The following is a 21,434-nucleotide window of genomic DNA, read 5'->3' as shown; positions in this document are numbered from 1 at the left end:
TATATAATGATTAATATCAATTCAACAAATCAGAAAGAGCTTGCATCTTCAGTTAAAACAGGAGATGAGAAGACAAAGCATGCTTGAAAATACCAAGAGAGGAACTGGATCTGATATTAGGAGGAAGGTGGTTCCAATCTGCTGGTGCTTTAAACATAAAAGCTCTTCTACCAAATGATTTAATGACATTAGGAACAGAAAAAAGGGCTGTGATGAATGTCTGATATGATAACTTGATGTATATGGTGTAAGATACTCCTGTAGATAGATAGATAGATGTTACACTACTGTATGTGCATGTATTTGCTTGCATACTATCCTCTGTGTGTGTGTGCAGATGGATGCACGTGCACAGGTAGTGTGATGTCCTTTGTATTGTTTTTGTGCCCTTGTGCAGCACGCAGGACTGTCTGATTGTCATTTCCGTCATGTCTGGTGGTGTGGACGTTTTTGGTAGTCAGCTCCAGTTTTGTTGGGAGAGTAGAGTTGGCCCTGTGCCAGTTAATTACTAAAGCTGCTGGTATTTCTCTGTGCACTTGTGAGTCTGTGCGCATCCATTAGTCGAAAATGTAGCTGGAATGAACCTGAAATAGAAATAAATATTGAAACTATTACAATAATGAAATTGAGCCGAATTGAAAAAAAAAAAAAAAAAAAAAATTAAGCTTTCGTGCTGAATGAGACATAAACCCACAAATGTGTGGGTTTGGCGCGACGTCAGGTTCCCCCCCTCTCTTTCTCTCTCTTCATCGTCGGCGGTGTGGTTTGATGATGGGCAGTTTGGTTTATGTCTGCGCTTCTCTCTGTGGTCTGTGTTTTCGGCAGCCTGGTAGTACGACAAGACCACAGCGAACTGAAGCCAGAGTGGTGCAGCTCCCTCCTCTACACATTTACTGTGGATATGCATGTATAGTATGGATATATATGTATATAAGGTTGCTCATTTGCCGTGAATGAAAACACACATAACACTGCTGTCATTATATACATTAAAAATAACAGAGGATAAAAAAACACTGTCATTATTTCCATTGTGGTGCACTAGAATAACACATCACAGCACAACAACAACAAAGAGGCAGCAGGTAGGCAACAATACAATCAACATAATCAACATGTGGAAAGCAAATAAGTGGCAGGCGGCATCAACAAGCTCATGTTTCTGGGCGTAACTAGCTACCATTGGCTGGTAGAGCGCGTATCATGGGGGCTTTGTCCAAACTGCAGTGGTGGGTTTAAATCCAACATCGCTCCCTGTTTTCGCTCACTGCTCTGTCACAATAAAAATCAAAAAATAACTTAGAATGAAAAGAAAATTGAAGAATTTGGTATTGGGTCTTCAAGGCCACTTTAAACTGAAGCAGCTGTGACTGTATACTTTAATATTTTGATAGAAAATTCAAACAATTTTGCAAATGAGTGCAGCATTTTAATATAAAATCCTCTTTTTTGCACCTAGGCTACATTCAGATGTGTTTTACTTTAACTTCCTAGCAGATTTACAGCAAGCTCTCCCCTGTGTGTGCATCATGGATGTATTATAGAACCATGTGTGTGCATGAAATATGAAGCTAGCTGTCAGTTAGCACACAGCACTGTGTATATAGGCAGTTATTAAGCAAACATGATGCTGTTTACAGAAATCGCTCACTCATAGCTTCTTATAGTTATCTTCAAATTTAGCGAGAGTATCTCAATCGTCCCATTGGCTGGTAGAGCGCGTATCATGTGGACTTTGTCCAAACTGCAGTGGTGGGTTTGAATCCAACATCTCATCCAAATTTGAAGACTTTGGTCTTGGGTCTCCAAGGAGGCCACTTTAAACCAAGCCCCCACAAGGCTCCAAGTACTGGAAGCAGCTGTGACTATCTAGGCTACCTTAAAGAGGAACTATGCAGGATTTGTAGCTTAACAATACAAAGTTTTTACCTTAATTAAAAAGCTTTGCAGTAATTGTGATGGCTTAATAAATGGCTTAACTTACACTTATTGACATCTCTTGGCTGAAAACGAACCGCCCCGGTTTCCCAGCTATTGTCTCTGCACACTGCGATACAAAGGCGCCCCGTAACCAACCTGTAATCTCTTGTTTATGACGGATCAAACTTCAAAAATATACACATCATTGCATCGTGAATGATGTACCGCTCTATTGACTGATTTCCACACCGGCTTAGTTGTAAACAAATGCACATGGCCAGGATGAGGGTTATCAAAACAGCAGAAAAGCGACCAGACTCCTCTTTTATTTTTTGTCATATTCACATAATTTTGCAAATTAAGCAGCTTGTTTATGTAAATTTTTGTGTTTACTTTCACTTCCTAGTATATTTACATCTAGCTTTTCCATGTGTGTGCATTACAGTAACTTGACGTTGGCTGTCAGTTAGCACAGGCTAGCACACAGCTCTCCTTAAGCAAACAAGATCCTGTTTACAGTCGATGTGGTGGGCTACGATAACAGAGTCCTTTAGCATCATATTTAGCGACTGTATCTCGATAAGAAAAGCACATAAATGTAATTCCCAAACCGTATTATAGCTGTGAGTCCCTGCTGTGCTGCACAGGCACAATGTCACTTCAGTTTCATCTTTACATTTCGTGACAGAGGAGGAGGACACGTGGCTTCTGATGAGCTCACCACTGTCTCTGCTGTTATTGCTAACTTCAAAGCACATGTGTCAGCCAGCCAGAGTCAAAATTAACTTGATGGGCTACTATAATTTTTTTATTTAAAAAAAAACCTGTCTCTGGTGTAGAAACCACCAGGGAGGGAGGAGGACGGGATGTCCCTCGCTGAATTAAGAGCAGGTTTATTTCTACCCATAAGGAGCTGGTGGGATGAGAGAGATCTAGCTATCTAGTTTGAGGGGACTGTTTGCTGATCGCGCTCTTCCCCGACCCTTCAAAGTAATTTTTAAAAATCAAATCTAAGAGGAGAAGATTATTATTTTACAAATTGATTTGGAAAGTGTGATTTCTCTCTCTCTCTTTCTCTCTCTGATGGGTGTAATGCAGCTGAAATAGAGGTGGTCTTCTAGACACATGCGTCTCTCTCTTCACAGGTCATCCTGCTCTGACTCTGCAGAGCTCAGTGCCTTCTCTCTTTCTCTCTCTGTCTTTTCATCCCTCTCCTCCTTTTTATGTTTTCTGTGTTTCTGCTTTCTCATTTTCCCTCCTCTACCCCTCTCATTCCCCCCATTCTGTCTTCTCCTAACTTTTCTCTTTTGTGCATCTTCTCCTCCTCCTCCTCCTCCTCCTCCTCCTCCTCCTCCTCCTTCCTCCTTCCTTCTCTCCGAGTGCCTCTGCTGCTGCTGCACGAGCCTCCAAACAGGCAAACAGTCATGCAGCTCTGCTATCACAATATAATGAGATTGGGAGCACCCAAATTGAAAGAAGCCATTTTCTACAGCTGTCAACTTATTATCGAAGAGAGAGAGAGAGAAAGAGAGAAGAGAGAGAGACAGAAGAGGGAGGGAGGGATGTGGGGTGGGGGGTTTATTCCAATACCTCTAAGGTAGCGGAGGAGAGAGGGATGGAGGTGATGGAGGGATGGAAAGGAGCAGGGTTTTAAAGTGAGAGCAGTGCTGAGGGAGGAGGTGGATGGGGAGCTCAGGGGTGAGCTGTTTTACATTTTGAATGTTTTCCTTTTTTTTTCATCCTCCACTCAGCCGTTCTCTCTCTCTCTCTCTCTCTCTGGTTTTCCACTTTGGTCACCAGAGCAGCTCTTGAAGTTCAAGTCCTTTCATTCTCCCGCGTTACTCTTAATATTTTAAAAGGCAGCGTATGTAAGGCTTTGCGGACGCGTGTTCTTTGAATGTATGCGACACTTTGAGCACCTCTCAGCGTGTGCGAGTGTTTATTTTCCCACCTCATGACTATTTATATGCAAACACACCGGTGTCCAGGGGAATGGCTGCCTCTCTGCTTTAGCCACTCGCGCTTCTGCTGCTACAAGGTCTGATTTAAAATTCCTGCATTCAGGTGCTGCTACTTTTTACCTGCAGTGTTTTATTATGGCTGAACAGCGTCGTCTGAACTTCTGTGTAGATCTAACCACGTATTTGTTAAAGGGATAGTTCAACATTTTGGCAAATTGGCCCATTGCCATAATCCCTATAGTCATAGCAGTAGGTTTGTTGCCTTTAATTGTCGGTGCAAGCTGTTTTTAGAACGGCGGAGCAGAGCCGTGAGCTGCTCAGAACTACACTACGGAGGCTAATGGGATTTCTTGGTTTCCCTCATCAAACTCATCAAATACACAATCCAACAACTCCACAACGCTCTGGTGGACAAGTTGTGACCTGCACATTCACCACGCTATGAGATAATAACAGAACAGAGTTGTTTTAGAGGATGCACGTTGCCTTCAGGGGCAGTTTTTCAGCAAGCAGTCTCTGCATTTGCCTCTAAAACAACTCTGTCTGGTAACGTTCTGTTATTATCTCATAGCGTGGTGAATGTGCAGGTCACAACTTGTCCACGTGAGCGTTTTGGAGTTGTTGGATTGTGTATTTGATGAGTTTGATGAGGGAAACCAAGAAATCCCATTAGCCTCCGTTGCGTAGCTCTGAGCTGCTCGCGGCTCTGGTCAACTGTTCTAAAAATAGCTTGCACCCACAATTAAAGGTAACAAACCTACTGCTAAGACTATAGGGATTATGGCAATGGGCCAATTTGCCAAAATGTTGAACTATCCCTTTAATACTATATACTGTATTTTAAATCATTTTCTGGACCAATCTCTCTATCCTGCTCCAACCTGCAGTAATGATCACTAAAGCAAAGTGAAGCGACAGGAGAAAAAGTTTGGATGTTGCTCCTCCATAAAAAACTCATATGCGAAACCTTTTGCAGGCGCTGGAGAACATATTCTCTTCAGCGTTACGTGAGCAGCTCGTTCATGACCCCTTCCCCATATTGATGCCCCGATCACATCCTTTAAATGTCACACGTCCAGTGACGGCCTGAACTAGTTTAGGATGTTTTTGAAGGTGTCAGACCTCACCAGTATCTGCTAGGTCTGATCGCTGGTTTGATTCTGTCCTTGTTCCTTATTTCCAACCAGGATAGTAAAGTTGATTCTACTTGACATTTTCCAAAGAGCCCCCCTCCGCCCCGCCCCCATCCCCCATCCCTCCACATACACACATCTTACTGTATTTCCTGTGAGGGAAAAAAAAAAACAGCTTTAATCCAGCTTCTAAGGACATTAAACCATAAATAATCTTCTTTTTGTTTGAGAGTCTTGTTGAAAAGTCAAATACTTTCAAACCTAAGATTGCTTTTTATCCAAGTAAAAGATGATTATATGCTCTGTTTGTACCTTCACAGTGCTGTTGTAGAGCGTTGTTGTGGCAAATTTCAATAATTACCCCAGCCAAGGAGGCTTTTAGTCCCTAGAGTTTGTTTGCTTTTTGTCTGTTAATTAGCAGATATCTCAAAAACTATTTAACAGATCTCAGTTAAAAAAAAAAAAAAAAAACTGGCAGAAACTTAGGCCTTGGGCCAAGAAGGAACTGATTAGATTTTTGGTACAGATAGCGCGCTAATATAGAGTAAATTCTTCTCCCCAGGATTTGGTTTTGCAATTTTGAATTTTATGTAAAACTGTTGTTTTTTTTTTCATTTCTTTCTTTCTGTTTTCCTCACAAAAACAAATTTCATCCAAACGTTACAAAATGGTGCATAATGGATGAGGCCCAAGAAGTTTTAGTATTTGGTTTTGATCTCGCCAGCCAATATTTTCTCCTGTAATTGTTTGGGCAGGTTCTTTTACACTTCACACACAGTGTTAAAAACCAAAGCGAAAGTTGTAGTATATTAATAACTTCTACTTTTACTTTCAGATGATTTTTTTTTTAACCTGTTTAAAGGGACACTCCGCTGATTTTACATATTAGCCAGGCACAAGGAAGCATAGTATGTGAAAAAAGAGGTTGTACTGTATACAGTAAACAGCTTTTGTGGCTCCAGAGGGAGATGCATGAGATATAATGAATTACATTAAGTGGTAACAATTGAGTCAGTGTTGGTTGAAGACAACAAGAGATTAAGGAGCTCCTGGTGGTTCACCTGTGGGGAGTAACGGTACCATGTAGGTTAAGTTTAGGGTTTGAATCACACCTGCGGCCCATTGCTGCCTGTCTTCCTCTCTCTCTCTCCCTTTCTTATTCTGACTTTTCTTTCACTTTCCTCTGTCCTATAAAATAAAAAAGGCAAAAACATCCCCCCAAAAAAGTGTGCGACTTAAAAACAAAACAAAAAAACTCTTGAAGTTTAGAGTTTGAAAGATGTGAGATTACCAGACTGCTGCAAAGCAGCTCCTTATTTCTGCTTAAGGCTCGCAGTTACCTTAGCTACAGTGACACACTGTCTGTCTGAAGTGGTCTTGTTGCATTGTGGGTAATGTAGGTGCTACAGTTTTGAAGACATGGAATAACAAAAAGGCAATCTCTCTGGTTGTTGCATCAGCTGTGATCCTGTTTTTTTTGTTCTGTCAGTGCTGAGTCTGAGAGTGATATAGGAGTGTGATATTAACACAAAACACAAAACCATACAAACCACATTTCATCAACATGCAAACCTCTGCAAAATTAATCAATCCGTTGATTTGTAACTTCCTTTCAGATGATGCACAGAACAAAATCCAGCAAATATCAGCGACTGCACAGCATGTTTTTTGGTTTTGGTGGCTGTCGGCCCTGTAGCTGTAGCTGTGTGTGTGTGTGTGTGTGTGTGTGTGTGTGTGTGTGTGTGTGTGTGTGTGTGTGCAGCTGTAGCTTTGTGTGTGTCCTGTACTGTAGCCACCACCACCACCGTCTGTATAGCAGAGTGACCTTGATGTCTGCACTCAGCAGGAAGACACGAGAGAGGAGTGATTAACAGGAGGGAGACAAAGAAAGGAGAGAGACAGAAGTGGGAAGAAAATGATGGAGGAAAATTTAAAGTGTGAAAGTTAAACATGCCAAAAAAAAGAAAAGAAAGAAGAAAAGAAAAAGCAGAGAATGGACACAATTCAGAGAAAAGTGAAGGTGTGAGCGAGTGAGTGAGTGAGTGAGTGAGGGGGAAAGATGTAAAAGAATGAGAAGCCAAATGACGGGTGGGTGGGTGGGTGGGTGTATGTATGTATGAGTGACTCACCACACATCTATTGTTTTTTTTTTCCTTTTCTTCTTCTCCTTCTTCTCCTCTTCTTCTCCCTACAGGCAATCTGGAGGTGCAGTCATCAAGAACAGGTAAGAAGGAGGAAGAGAGAGATGGGAGGGAGGAACAAAGAGACGAATATTACACTGAATTTTAATCAAACTCACACTTGTACAGGTGATAAAATACAGTGCACATTCAACATCGTCCACACAGTGAAAAAAAAAACAAAACGTGTGAGTGCTCTGTGTGCAGTTATTGTGCGTGTGTGGTGTTAACAGTGTGTCGCTGCCAGCTCATCGGCTGTGACCCAGGTTAATAGGACTGTGCATCTCCATGGCTTGCCTACACACACACACACACACACACACACACACACAGACACACACACAGACACACAATAACTGCCCATGACTGTCCACTTACTGCCCCTTTTGACTTACACACACATGCACTTACATAGACGTGTGTTCGCACCACACACAACCACACACCACTACAGTATGCAGTGTTTCCCTGCTGATGTTGGACTGTATTCCCTCTCTCTCCTTCACCTCTGACCTCCTCTCCTCTCCTCTCCCTAATCCCCCTCTCTCTCCCCCTCCTCTCCTCCTCCTCCTCCTCCTCCTCCTCCTCTCCCTCCCCCCTCAGTCTTGGTGAGGAGTTTTATAAGGAGGCCATTGAACACTGCCGCAGCTACAATGCCCGTCTGTGTGCCGAGCGCTCCATGCGTCTCCCCTTCCTGGACTCGCAGACCGGCGTGGCCCAGAGCAACTGTTACATCTGGATGGAGAAGAACCACCGTGGACCGGGTGTGTGTCTCTATGTGTGTGTGTGTTGTGTTGTGTTTGCCAGCTGTTGTGCTGCACAAATTATTCTCTCCAGTCATTTGTCCTGCGGCTTCCTTCCCCCTTGCACTGCTTGTTTCTGTCTCTCTTTCCTTCCTCCCTCATTTCCTCACCACCTCCTCCTCCTCTTTCTCTTTTCCCGGCCTCCTACCTTTCACACCTCAACTTTTTTTTTTCTTTCACTTTCCCCAAAGGGTGTTTTCTCATCGCTTTCTCTCTCTCTCTCTCTCTCTCTCTCTCTTTCTCTCGCTCTGTAACATCAGTGTATTTTGGCAGTGAATCAGACACCCCTGTAGGCAATGATACGCCGCTGGCACCAACTATTCCAGAGAGAGAGCACTCTCTATGTGTGCGTGTGTGTGTGTGTGTGTGTGTGTGTGTGTATTAAAACTTGAGTTTGTAGGCTATGTGTCTGCCAGTATAATCCCTTTGTTTGTTAGTTAGTTTTTAGTTCTAACTTGATTTGCATACAATGGAGCTGAATTAAACTGATTGACTTGATTTGCATGCGTTAACGATTTCATTTCTGTTCCTATTTGGTTAATTGAAATGACTTTTCATTGGCTGCTGTTTGTTAGAAACAAACTTAATATAAAGTTTTCCAAAAGCAATAAAAGAACAATTTATTGTATATTTTTGAAAAACTATATTAATAATCGCACAGTTTGGATTTGGATGCATGCACAGTGGTGCAGACAACTATTTACAACTTTACCATTTATACTTTTGGCCAAGCCAGTGTTGTGGCTCTAGGGATGGAAAAGCTACTGTAGTCAGTCAGTCAGTCAGTCGGTCGGTCGGTCAGTCAGACAGTTCACCTCTTATTTTGTGCCGCAGGGATGATGTATTTTTGTAGGCCGACCCGATGTTAGCATCGCCCTGGATCCCTCGACAAAAAGCTGAGGGGATTTATACATTAGCTTTTGAAATATTGCTGGAAACAAGCTCTGTAGCAAAAACAGAAGTTTCTGATACTCACACTATTTGTTCAGCATTTATAAACTGAACCACTCTTGTGATTTTTTAAATCCTGCATACGATCTGTAGAAATAAAAAGTTAATGTTCGCCTATAAACCAAGTACACCACAAAAGCCTTTTCTTTTCTTAAATCTTAAGTATGAACATAACAAAACTTGTCGAGGTGACTGGATCAGTTTCATAATCTCTGTGATGACATAAATGTCCCAGCAACTTCATTAGTAAGTAAAGAGAAGTAAAAGGAGAAATTGATTATTTATTGATGTTTCTAGTGTCACTGAAAGGTTTATTTAATTTATAGTGCCTGCAAAACTAATGTTGCTCCCATCAGCCTTTGCTGTATGCACTAATTAGCAAATGTTAACATGCATGATGTGTTAGCAGTTTGCTGAAAGCACCACTTCACCTGGATGAGGCAAAACATTAAGAAAAACACTTTGTTCTCTTGGTCATACTTCAACAACTGTGTCACGTTGGTGCGTCCGTGTATATTAAGCCGTGTGTGTCCGTCTGTGTTTCAGGTCATGCTCCAGGTCAGTTGTACACATATCCAGCTCGCTGCTGGCGCAAGAAGAGACGGCTAAACATCTTGGAGGACCCGCGGCTCGTACCGATCGAGTTCAAGATCGGTAAGAAGAACGGACCAGATCATTTGAGGGGACTTCGAATCTGTTTTAAATGGACAACGAGGAGTTTTGGAAAAGCGAAGCGTTTTCACACTACATTTATGAGCCTCCGGCGCACCGTGAAATTCTTTGACCGGCACAAGACAGACTCATGTTTTCATTCATCAAGAATTAAAGTCAGAGGTTCAAAGACGATCACATACCGTCGTAGTTCCGACCATAAACGGCGATTCTGTGGCGTTATTCACATAACTCGCCGCGAAACAAAAGTAAAGAAACGCTGGTTGGCTCGACCAGCATTTCCGCCACCACTAATAATAACAAAATAACGATAGAGACAAAACGATATATTTATCGAAAATGGGCCCATTAACAAGTGTGGGTAGCGTAGATTCATCCACATTACCGTGAGACTTTTTTATAACCAAATAGAAACTCCTCGTTGTCCCTTTAAAAAAATTAAAATCGAAACTCTTCATCCCCCCTTTTTTATTTTGTTCAATTTTATCTTAAATTCCACATCAAAACTGTAATAAATGCTCCTCATTCAGAAGCACTAAGTTTTTATTCTGCAGCCTGTGGGTTACATGGAGAGAAAATACCAGTAAAAGAAAAAATGTGGACACTTCAGCTTCAGTCGTGTGATATTTCATCCAAATTGCAGATGACGGTTTCAGCCTCTGCGCTCTGCCGAGGTCCTTGTGCACTCCGTGAATCAGCCAAATTTTTGTTTCCTCGGGGCAGTGCCAGCTTCAATGAGCCCGTCAGCATGAATGTGAGACCTCCGCTGTTTTCTGATTGTAATTGTCTCGTTTCCCCCCCTCCCTTCCCGTCAGACTACGAGGCCTCTCTAAAGAAGGAGGGGGGCATCCCCGACGGCCCTGTGCTGGAGTCGCTGCTCGCCGGGGAAACCCTGGACAAGAAGGTAGAAACCAAGGAAGAGGAGCCAATGAGCGAGTGTCAGGTGAGACTCGATCGTCTTCCCTCTCCTCTCTCTCATTTCCCTCTTCGCTTCTTTTGTTGTTCTCTGTGTCTTGTTCCTGTTGTTTTCCTCTTATGTCAGCCGCTCTATCTCTTTTTATCTGTCTGTATTACTCTCTGTGTTTGTGTTTCTTTGTCTGTCTCTGCCTTTGTCTCTCTACGAGTGTGTGTTTTGTTGGTGACATGGCTCCCACGGCTCTGACAACTCCCTCCTGGCACAGTGTGTGTGTGTGTGTGTGTGTGCTCATGACTGTGTGTGATTGCACAGCAGCAAGTATTACTGTTTTTACCGGGAATCTGCTCACGTGTTTTACAGATCAACATTGTGAATCTCTCTCTTTTTTTTTTTTTAGAGGAAACTTTGCGTCATCTCTCTATACAACAAGTGGCGCTCAGTAACTCCAGAGTAAAAACTTAATGCCCATCCGTCTCAGTATTTCGCCAGCTAGAGGCCGCTGCTCTTGAACCCCTGAACTCAACTGGACAGCTAATCAATCAGCTGTTGAGTGAGTGGCCCTCTCAGCTCTTAGAGCGCTAAAGCAGTGGTGAGGGCCTCTAACCCAGGGCTTCCTCCAACTCCAGCCTCTCTCAGCTGGCCTCTGCTTCAGCATCTTCCTCCCATCGTTACTGGATTTTCAAAAATATAATCCTATATATATATCCTATTTTTAACAGGGAAGTAGATTTTAAGGGATAGTTCAACATTTTGGCAAATTCACCTATTGCCATAATCCCTATAGTCATAGGGGTAGGTTCATTACCTTTATTATTAATAATCGGTACACGTTTGATCGATGTTCGATCCCCTGTTCCTCATCAAACTCATAAAATACACAATCCAACAACTCCAAAACGCTCTGGTGGACAAGTTGTGACCTGCACATTCACCACGCTATGAGATAATAATGTAACATTACGAGACAAAGTTGTTTTAGAGGTAAATGTAAAGCCGAAACTACGTTCCAGAAACGGCTGCTGGGCGGAGTGATTTCAAAAGCGCACATTTAGTGCAGCTACTCCCATTTACTGAAGGAAGTAGTTCTGAGTATTTGCTTCATGTGTCGTAATGTTACATAATTACACACAGGGGTGGAAAGAGTACCAAAAAAATCTACTCAAGTAAAAGTAAAAAGTAGTTCATTTAAAATGTACTCAGAGTAAAAGTTACTTAGCAACTTCTTTTGGGTAAGGGGGTGGGGGGGATAATGGCCAGGGATTGGCCTCATATTCTCAGTGCATGTCATTTTATACTTACGTGTGTCATCTTTGTCTAATATTACGAGTTGTTTGATGATCTTTTACTCAAAAAAGTACAAGTACACAAAAAACTACTCAATTACAGTAACGAGAGTAAATGTAACTCGTTACTTTCCACCCCTGATTACACATGATAATTTCATAGCGTGGTGAATGTGCAGGTCACAACTTGTCCACCAGAGCGTTTTGGAGTTGTTGGATTGTGTATTTGATGAGTTTGATTGTGTTCACTGAGCAGCTCACATCTCTGCCCCACTGATCTCAAAACAACTTGCACCGACAATTAAAGGTAACAAACCTACTGTACTGCTATGAGGATTATGGCAATGGGCGAATTGGCCAAAATCCTGAACTTTCCCTTTAATAACAGAGGTCATCTGCTGTACAGGAACTAAAAATCAACATCTTTGCTGCTTTATTTTGTTCTCTTTTTTTTCAATCAGGAGTCCCCTGGCGTTTTAGAAGAATACTGAATTGCATTTTGAGTCCCTTAAGCCGAGGAAGTTGTTAATCAAATTGTTTATTTCAGTGAAATGGTGACACATTTGGCTACACTTAGTGTTAATGGTTCTGCTCTTACAGTCGTTCCCCCTTTCCACTGGGATTAAGCAAACACCCTCACAGTCGGCAGGAAGGAGCGCAATTTCATGACCACCCGTGGGTCCGTGTGGAACAGGGCGAAAGGAAATAGAAAACAGAGATGAGTGAAAGGAAAAGAAAAGAGAAGCAGAAACAAACTGACCTGACTTTTACAGTACAGTCCGTCCTCGTGTCTCTGTCTCCCAACAGAAGCTGCTTGTCGGGGATTTCCCTCACGAGCTGGAGGTGGATGAGATGGAGGAAGATGTTCCTAAGAGAAAGAACCGTACCAAAGCACGGGTAAGAAGACAATGATGACATTCATACATCTTTTTTTCCCCCAGTTACCTAATATTTAAATAAGAAAATAGGAAAAAAATATCATTGTTTGGCTGAGACTGAGCTCATGATCAAACTGTGTCGGGCCTGAGGTGAAAGTCCAGTGTCCTTCCTGTGCATGAGCATGAACAGTTGTGTGTTAGATGTCACTTTAACACAACAGCCCGTAAGATGCTGTGATGTGAAAATACATGAGAGTCAGTGTGAATTGCCAATAAAATCTAAGAAGAAAATTGCAGCCATCATCACATCTGTTCCTTTTTCAGATTGTGTGACTATGGTCATTTTTGACTTGATGTATTTCCGACACATAGTACTGTATAATTTTGTGCTGCACTCTGTAATGTAATGAAATGTCAAACTAACAGTTATTATGAAGAGCATCGGTACATGGCAAACAGATCCAGAAATTGAAACCACGCTGGGATATCTTCCTCTTTTTTTTTTTTTTACAACTTTGATTAGATCAGACAGGTTTTTTTTTCTTTCTCCACACTCTTTTTGGGCATCCTATGGGAAGATAATCAAGTGTTAACAATTTATTCTTGTACGCATCTCACACACATTTATACACATGCACACACACACACATGCACACACACACACACAGACACCAGGGTTGCTAATTGGAGCTGTTGCTCCCCTGCTAGGTGTCATCAGCCTCCTCCTGCTGCAAGTGGAGCTTTACACTGAGAGCAGATGATTAGAATGCAAACGTGTGTGTGTGTGTGCGAGTGTGTGTGCATGCATGATGGTGTATATGTGAGTATGTGAGTGTATGTTGGCACTTGAACACACAAATGGAGGACGAGTGCGCTCTTACACCCTTTTTTTGTGTGTGCGTATGTATGTGTGCATTTAGGGGGGGGTGTTAAAACTTTTCAAGTGTATCTCATGTATGATGATTTGATCATGTCTGATTTTGCATGTGGTAGTCTGAGTTGTTTACAAGTGTGTGTGTGTGTGTGTGTGTGTGTGTTTTTGTGTGTGTGTGCTGCAGGCCTACGGTGTCGGGGGCATGAGAAAGAGACAAGAGCTGCCTGCCATCGAAGACAGAGACAAGCCTTACGTCTGTGACAGTGAGTGTGTTTCAACGTTACATCCTCATTCACGTTTCTCTTCATGTAACAATTCTGAACTAACATGTGCAGAATGCTAATGTTATACACTGTGTTATGTGTGTGTTTGTGTGTTTGTGTGTGTGTTTCAGTCTGTGGAAAGCGCTATAAGAACCGCCCAGGGCTGAGTTACCATTATACTCACACCCACCTGGCAGATGAGGAGGGGGAGGAAGACTCAGAGCGACACACGCTACCTTTCCAGCGCAAGAACAACCACAAGCGTGAGTCTGCTGTCTGAATATTAATCCTGCGAGCAGTTTGCCTCGTCGTCTGTTGTTATTTACCTCATGTGGAGCGTCTCGGTCGGTCGGGCGGTCGGTTCGAGCTGTTTCTGGGTTCCTCCGTTACAGAATGAATGTGTAGTTATATAGGTGCAGCGATTTCAGGGGTCATCATCTCAGTGAGTTTTAATAATCAGGATATCATCAAGTACTATTGATCGTTCGTCGTCCCAGAGTTCCTCCTGCAGCTTTATAGATAGTTACAGTGCTGACTAAAGCGAAAATCCAAAGTTTGCACTCATGTGGATGAAAGATAAGATTTCTCCCAGTGGAGCGTTGGGTTTTTTTAGCTGATCTCCTCTGCTCCGACAGTTTCCCCCCCTGATCAGATTGATGCAGCGACGCAGTTTTGAACCGTGCTCGTGGTAGATGAAACCGAGTCAGTGAGCGTGACCTGGGATAAACGAAGGTCAGGTGGAAGCTTTGGTGAACTGATGGTGCAGCTTTAGATGAAAACTTTTCTCAAACCTTCCCATAGTTTACTGTGTTTTATTTATTTATGAAGATATATTTGAAGTTTAAAGAAACAAAAAAAAAAAACATCTCAGTGTAGTTTTTACATCTCCTCCCTCAGGCTTCACTCTGTAGCTATGGTAACAACAGGTTAGTGAGCCAATCAGAAGAGAGAATCTCAGCCTGTCGTCTGATTGGCTGACATATCGAATGAAAATGTAGCAACTTTGAGGTAAGACACTGGCTCAAAGATGAATGTTGGGTCCAGGCAAACGGCTGAGAAAGGTGAAAGCTTTGTTGTGACATCACAAAATCACAGGAAGTCCTGACGGCTTGTTTGAAGGTTCAGTTTCTAAATACAGGCTGTGTGTATTTCTCTGTGGACTGAGGCTTTGATACTTTCACACTATTAATACAGAACCTAGAGTTACTTTCTAGTTACAAAAACACACGGACATCTCACTTTATATAATATAGGACCTTTAATGTCACTAATGTTTACGTAGAATCAAACAGAGACTACAAAAGTAGAGACAATTTGAACTCTAGTAGTTATTTTACTTCATTAGTTATTGATATAACACAGTCTTGTGTAATATTATGACTTGTGTAGTCACAGTTGGAGATGGGAGCTTGTTGAGACAACAGCAGTGACAGTGAGGATTATGTCACAGCACCGTAATGTGAACGCACACAACCAGGAACATGTTTTTCTGTTTACTGCAGGTCTAAAGAGAAAAACATGTTGTGTTTAGATCTGCAGTATTTGCATCTCCTCCGTGAACTGATGCGGTTTTACTCTCAATAGACACACTTAACAGTGTTGTCTCCTGTCCAGAGCCAGAATATATGACACAAAGTCTATTAGCAGCATCAAAATGTGACTGAATGCAGATAATAAATAGACCTATCTACATCTATTTCCATAACAACGCACAAGAAATGTGTGGCGTAATGTATTTTGCATGCAGCCTGAGCACAAGTTCTCCACATTACAGCAGAAATGATTGATGTTAATCTCCTGACAGAGTAAAGCTGAACACCTTTATAGTGTTTCCATTAGTCATCACCCACCTGAGCTAATGCAACACCTCAGACACTTTCAACAGCTCCCGCAAAAGACACGTCAGCTCAGCCAGAGAACAAATGACTCGTCAATCAACGGCGATCAGTCAGCGAACAAACACCGGACGACGTACACTACACTGTCTTGCACACACTTGCCAGCAGCGCACTCTCACATTTGCACCTTTCAATGGACCTTTAAAGTTACAGCACACAGTATGGCTGCAGACATCAACGGCTTAATGAGTATCCATTAACGTACTGGTCCAGAGTATTATGAAGTACTTATAATGAAGACCCGCGGTGGTGGCATTGCTTGCAAATGCCTCTAGCACTTCTCGCCAGAAGCTGGAGGGAAGGAAGTGGAGCAGATGTTTTACAGCTTGTGTTTATAAATGTTGGTTTGTTGGTCTGTCATCATCTGCCACTTTGGTCCCAAACTGAACCGCCTTAACTACTGTTATATAGATTTATACAATGATTTTGTTGACCTACATTTCCTAAAGTGCGACCATGAGATTTCTATTGATAGTTTTGAGTGAAATATCTGCAGCTGCTGGATGGATTGTGGTGAAATCCTGTAAATATATCCGCTCATGTTGAACTGTAACACTTGGATGTGTGTGTTGATGCTCTGGCTTTTCCTCTGGCTCCATTATCAGTTCACTGACTTAGGGTTTTTATCACCAAAACACCTATAAACCTAACGACATTCCCATCAGCCTCGGCTGCACTTTCTGTTTAGTGCTAATCAGCAAATAACAGCAGTAACACGCTAAATTAAGACGGTAAACATTACAACTGCTTAGCATTAGCATTTAGCTCAGAGAGGAGAGCGGCCGACGACGACGGAGCTCAGCTGCTTAGCGCGGCCGTGGTGGACCCCCGACGTCTTGTTTCTGACTGACCCCAGATTTGGAGGGGTGCAATATATCAAACATACTTTATGTCACAATAATAAATCATTAATGCAGAGAGTGACTATTGTTGCAGTGAGCAGTGTCACAGGGGAGCATACCCATCAATTTATCACATCCTGAAGGCCAAAGCTCAGCATTATGGGAATTAAATCTGGTCGGGACAATTCCTCCCCTCTCGATTTACAGTCGTTCTCATTCGTATTCTATTCATCTCTTTTTTTATTGTTTATTTGCACAGGGACAGTCCATAATTAAATATAATTGAGCCACAGTGAGCTAATGGCAATTATTCATCTGTCATCTACAATAACAGAAGATGTAAAAACGTCCATTTGTGTGGATATTACACTTCATAAGATGTCATGTGTATAGAAAAAACTATGAATATGAATAAATACAACATAGAACAGCACTGAAAAAATGTCCATCAGTGGAGAAAATAGATCAGTTTATGCAAACAAACACTGATGATCACAATTTTGTGCTGATTTTAGCTAAAAAATTCAGCTTTTTTTGGACTTTAAGACTTTGTTTGTTTGTAAGAACTGCAATTTTTGTCCCTTTACCATCTTAAACTGACTCTCTCGCTTCTTAGTTAAAACAATATTTTAACCAGAGTGCATCTGCTCCACCTGACTTCAGATTTAGTGCAGTTTTCCCACTGAAAAAACATGTTAATAGGCGGCAGGAGTAGCTCAGGTGAAACTTTATGTGTTCCAATAAGCCAGTGTGTAACAAAGCAGGACTTAGTTTCCCAGAAGCATCTTAAAGCTAAGATGCTCTTAGTCCAATTGTAAATCTACGGGGCTAAAATCATTCTAACCTTAAGACGCTTTAGGGAAATGGAGTCGGCTGCGCGGAGCTATTTAATGAGAGGCGGCCATTATAAATGTTATTACTTACACCTTGTGTTTGACAAGTTATAATGCCCGTCATGAACAATGTCTGGCCCGTGTGCGTTTTTGCTCATGTCGAGCGACAGTGTGGATTTCATCTCGTGCCACACCATCGTCCCTTATGGGGGCTTTTGGCTTGTATTTAATCAGATCAAGTATGAGGCTCCCTGAATATTGGCAGACTTCCTGAAGCTGTAAAGGGGCCTAGTGCGAAACCTGGAGGGACACAGGTTTGTACAGGCATTTGAGGAGTAGAGCAAGATCGTCCAAAGATCAGTTGCACAGTAAAAAAAATAAAAGTGGCAGTGGTAGAATAATGCATAACAAGCGCCGTGTGTTGCCGGCATCCCAAGACTGCAGTTATCGCAGGACTGAACAGGTTCTGCTAATGGGTACCACAGGAGAGAGATAACAACAACTAAAGCAAATATTTAGGTTTCCATGTGCAGGTCGTGACTCAGACCTCAAACCTCCTCCTCCTCCTCCTCCTCCTGTCAGCTGCAGCATCCACACTAAGCAAATTGCTCACCGTCTTTTGTTTCTTTGTGGCTACTTATTTTCACCCCCAGGGCCGGTTTTCTACCAGCGTGTGGTTTTTGTTCGGCGTTGCCTTGTGTGCGCACGTTTTTTTTTTTTTTGTCTCTTGTTTGTTTGTGAACACTTCTTTTAAGGATAATAGTATACATTTATCCTGCGGGAGATTGTGTTCTGGTCAGTAATCGTCAGTAAAATGGCTACAGTTGTTCAAGCTCTTTAAAAAAAACTAACAACAACCAAAAAAAAAACAAGAGGAACAGCAGTGGACTTTTGAAAAAGGGAACACATACGATTCATCCACTTTCTTTGTTCCTCCTGGTCTTAAAACAAGCAATTTGCTCAGAATAGAGAACAGATAAACACACAGAGACACACATATCCACATTGTCCGTGTATGCTGCACTGCAACAATGTGCACACTGAAACTATGCTGCCTCTCAGTTAATTGGCAGTGTGTGTTTTTAAATTGGACTGTCTGACAGAACAGACTGGCCCAGTATGTGTACATGTGTGTATGTGTGTGTACATGTGTGTGTGTGTGTGTGTGTGTGTGTGTGTGTGTGTCCATGCTGCAGTCTAAGGTCTCTCCAGTGGAGGAGAGCAAGAGAGACAGCATTTGAATCGTTTAATATCCCCCACCATCACTCCCTCCCAAACAGTCAGTAATCACACACATACGTGCATGCACACACACATCTACACATGCATACACATACACATACACACTCACACTCACACATACACACTCACATGCACACACACACACACACACACACACTGAGAGAGAGAGAGCCTCAGAAAATGCAATCTTCTCTGCTGAAATGAAAAAGGAAGCTTAGCCTCTTTTGGTTGGTTGCTGTGTATGTATGTGCATCTATCTATGTGCATGTGTGTGTGTGTGTGTGTGTGTGTATGTGTTCACGTGCACATGTATGAATGTATCTGCAAGGCTCTGTGAGTGTGTGAATACATTAACGTGTGTATATATGTGTGTGTGTGTGTGTGTCATTACAGCTTTCCCCAATCTACTGAGTGTCATGAAGCCCCCTCCCTCCTCCCTCCTCCCTCCTCCGTACATTTGCCACATATGTAATAATATTAATATGGCTCCACCAAATGAGAGCAACCACACATGCATTATTCATGCTATATTCTTGCTCAAAAAAAGAAAAAAAAAGAAAACGCCGTCTAGACGCCGCATCCACGCTTAGAAAACTTAGCAGGAAAACTATAAAACTATGAAGTCGTCTGCGTGTGTGAACCTCCTCCAGCTCGGCTCTGCCTGTTTTTCCATCAGTGTGATAAATGGCGGATTATTCCACCAGGAGATGAGATTTTCCTTCCCGGTCTTTCTCTTCGTCCATCTTTCACCACCTTCCTCCTCTCCTCTCCTCTCCCCTTTTGCTCTGCATCCTCACTTAACCTTCCTCTCGCCTCCTGCATGCGCTGCCTCACGTTTTTTCCATTCACCCCCCCTCTCTTCTCTCTCCCTCTCTCTCTTTCTCATTCTCATTTTGCTTCGTCTATCAAACAGCTTTGGATTCTTTTCTTTTCTCAATTTATTTCTTTGTGTTGCGTCTATACACTCCCTCTGAGCACAATCACCGAAATCAGCCAACACTATTAAACCTCTCCGTATATCTGGATCCCATGCAGCCGATACACCGCTTATACTCAAAATGATCGGCGTCATTAAAATTCATGACTGCACCACCACGGATACTAATGTTGGTGTTGTGTTTTTTTGTGTGTCTTCTTTTACTTATTTTCTCCTAAACAGGAGAAGATGGAGAAGGTTGGAGGTGGAGGAGAGGGAGAGAGAGATGGAGGGAGGGAGGGAGGGGAGTGGGATGGTGGATGGTGGATGGAGATGTGGGGGTTCTCATTTGGCATTGATGTGATGGTGGGAGGAGGTGAGGTTGAGGGGGGGATGAGGAGGAAGAGGAGGAAGAGGAGGAGAAGTGGATGAATAAGGGGGATGTTTACTTTAGAGGTCGGCCCTGCAGAGTCCACCTGAAAATTGGTTTTGTGGGGAATGGAGAGAACGGGGGAGAAAGAGGGAAGATGAGCGAGTGAGTAAAACAGCAAAATAGCAGAAATAAGATGAACAGAAGATGAAGATGAATAGATTGCAAGGAGGAGACAAACTGAGACGAACTGCAACTGTGAATGAATGAATGAATGAATGAAAAAGAGAAAGAGAGAAAGAGAGAGAGAGAAAGGCAGAGGGGGGAGGTAAAGAGAGAGAGAGAGAGAGAGAGAGAGAGAGAGGAGGGGAGGGAGGGAGGATAGTTGTCATTAAATCCCCCTTCTCAAATCAGAGCTGAGATTCAGAGGCCACTTTATCTGGACGGACAGACGGTCCTATGGTGTGGAGCAGCAGGGACGCTCAGAGAGAGTGTGTCTGTGTGTGTGTGTGTGTGTGTGTGTGTGTGTGTGTGTGTGTGTGTGTGTGTGTGTGTGTGTCTGTGTGTGTGTGTGAGTGTGTGTGTGTGTCCAACTGCATACAACACACACACAAACACACATACTCACACAACACACATATGTGCATTTCTTTTTGGTGTGTGCAAAGTGTGAGTCATGTGTTGTGTGAATGTGCTGTATGGGCAATCATGCCCAACTTTGTGTGTGTACATGTGTGTGTGTGTGTGTCTATGTATAGTTGTGTGTGTGTACTGTGTGTGTGTGTGTGTGTGTGTGTGTGTGTGTGACATGTAATTGAGCCCTTTGAAGGTCAGCGTCCCTCTGTTCCTACTCACCATTGTTGGTTGTTGTGTTTTTTTTTTCTTCCCCTCTCTCCAATTTTTTTTTGCTTCTTTTTTTGCCTTGTGTCTCAAAATGGCCTCCCTGTCCTCCTCCTCCTCCTCCTCCTCCTGTCTGCAGACAGAGGAGTGAAGGACGAATTTTGATCAACCAACAACATCAATATACTGTATAAACCAACGCTGACCAGCCCTAAAAACGGCCACTCCCCACCCAGTCTGGGTCTGTTGTCACTCCATATGTGCACCACTGCCTCTGTTGTTTCCTTCTCTATCTCCCTCTCTTTCTCTCTTCTGAATAATACAGCCAAGGTGATTTGAAGTGTGGTGCGATTCCAGCTCTTGTGTTTATTGCTTTGCCATTTATAGCAGTGTCACCGGGCAGATGCACAGACGTCTTCAGTGCTACCAAAACCTCTGTATACGGCAAATTAATCAATATTAACTCAATATTTCAATTGATTTTTTAAATTTTTTAAATTTATTTTGGAGTATGAATAAAAGCCAAACCTCGTCGTATGATTTCACGCATGTCATATGTGTGTGTGTAGCGTGCTCGTCGCTTTTCTGGATGTGTTCTGAACTTTTCACGCACACCACCGGCATCCTTCCTCAGCTTTTGATTGGTTGATTGTTGCCGC

At 42.6% G+C, this 21,434-nt stretch overlaps 1 protein-coding gene across 1 annotated transcript in view; it reads left to right on the top strand.

Moving 5' to 3' along the window:
• Positions 1-21,434, top strand: part of dpf1 (double PHD fingers 1) — a 46,365-nt gene that overhangs the window by 8,819 nt on the left and 16,112 nt on the right. The window contains exons 2-8 of the mRNA XM_085794916.1: positions 7,209-7,238; positions 7,798-7,958; positions 9,495-9,602; positions 10,436-10,563; positions 12,627-12,716; positions 13,756-13,834; positions 13,966-14,097. Of these exons, the coding sequence (XP_085651042.1) occupies positions 7,209-7,238; positions 7,798-7,958; positions 9,495-9,602; positions 10,436-10,563; positions 12,627-12,716; positions 13,756-13,834; positions 13,966-14,097 (728 nt within the window). The remainder of the gene's footprint in view (positions 1-7,208; positions 7,239-7,797; positions 7,959-9,494; positions 9,603-10,435; positions 10,564-12,626; positions 12,717-13,755; positions 13,835-13,965; positions 14,098-21,434) is intronic.

The sequence above is a fragment of the Trachurus japonicus genome, chromosome 13 (genome assembly GCF_045865225.1).
Source record: "Trachurus japonicus isolate A0001 chromosome 13, Traja_1.0".
Taxonomy (NCBI): Eukaryota; Metazoa; Chordata; class Actinopteri; order Carangiformes; family Carangidae; genus Trachurus; species Trachurus japonicus.
Note: the sequence above shows the minus strand (reverse complement) of the source record. Positions and strands in the feature narration are given on the sequence as shown.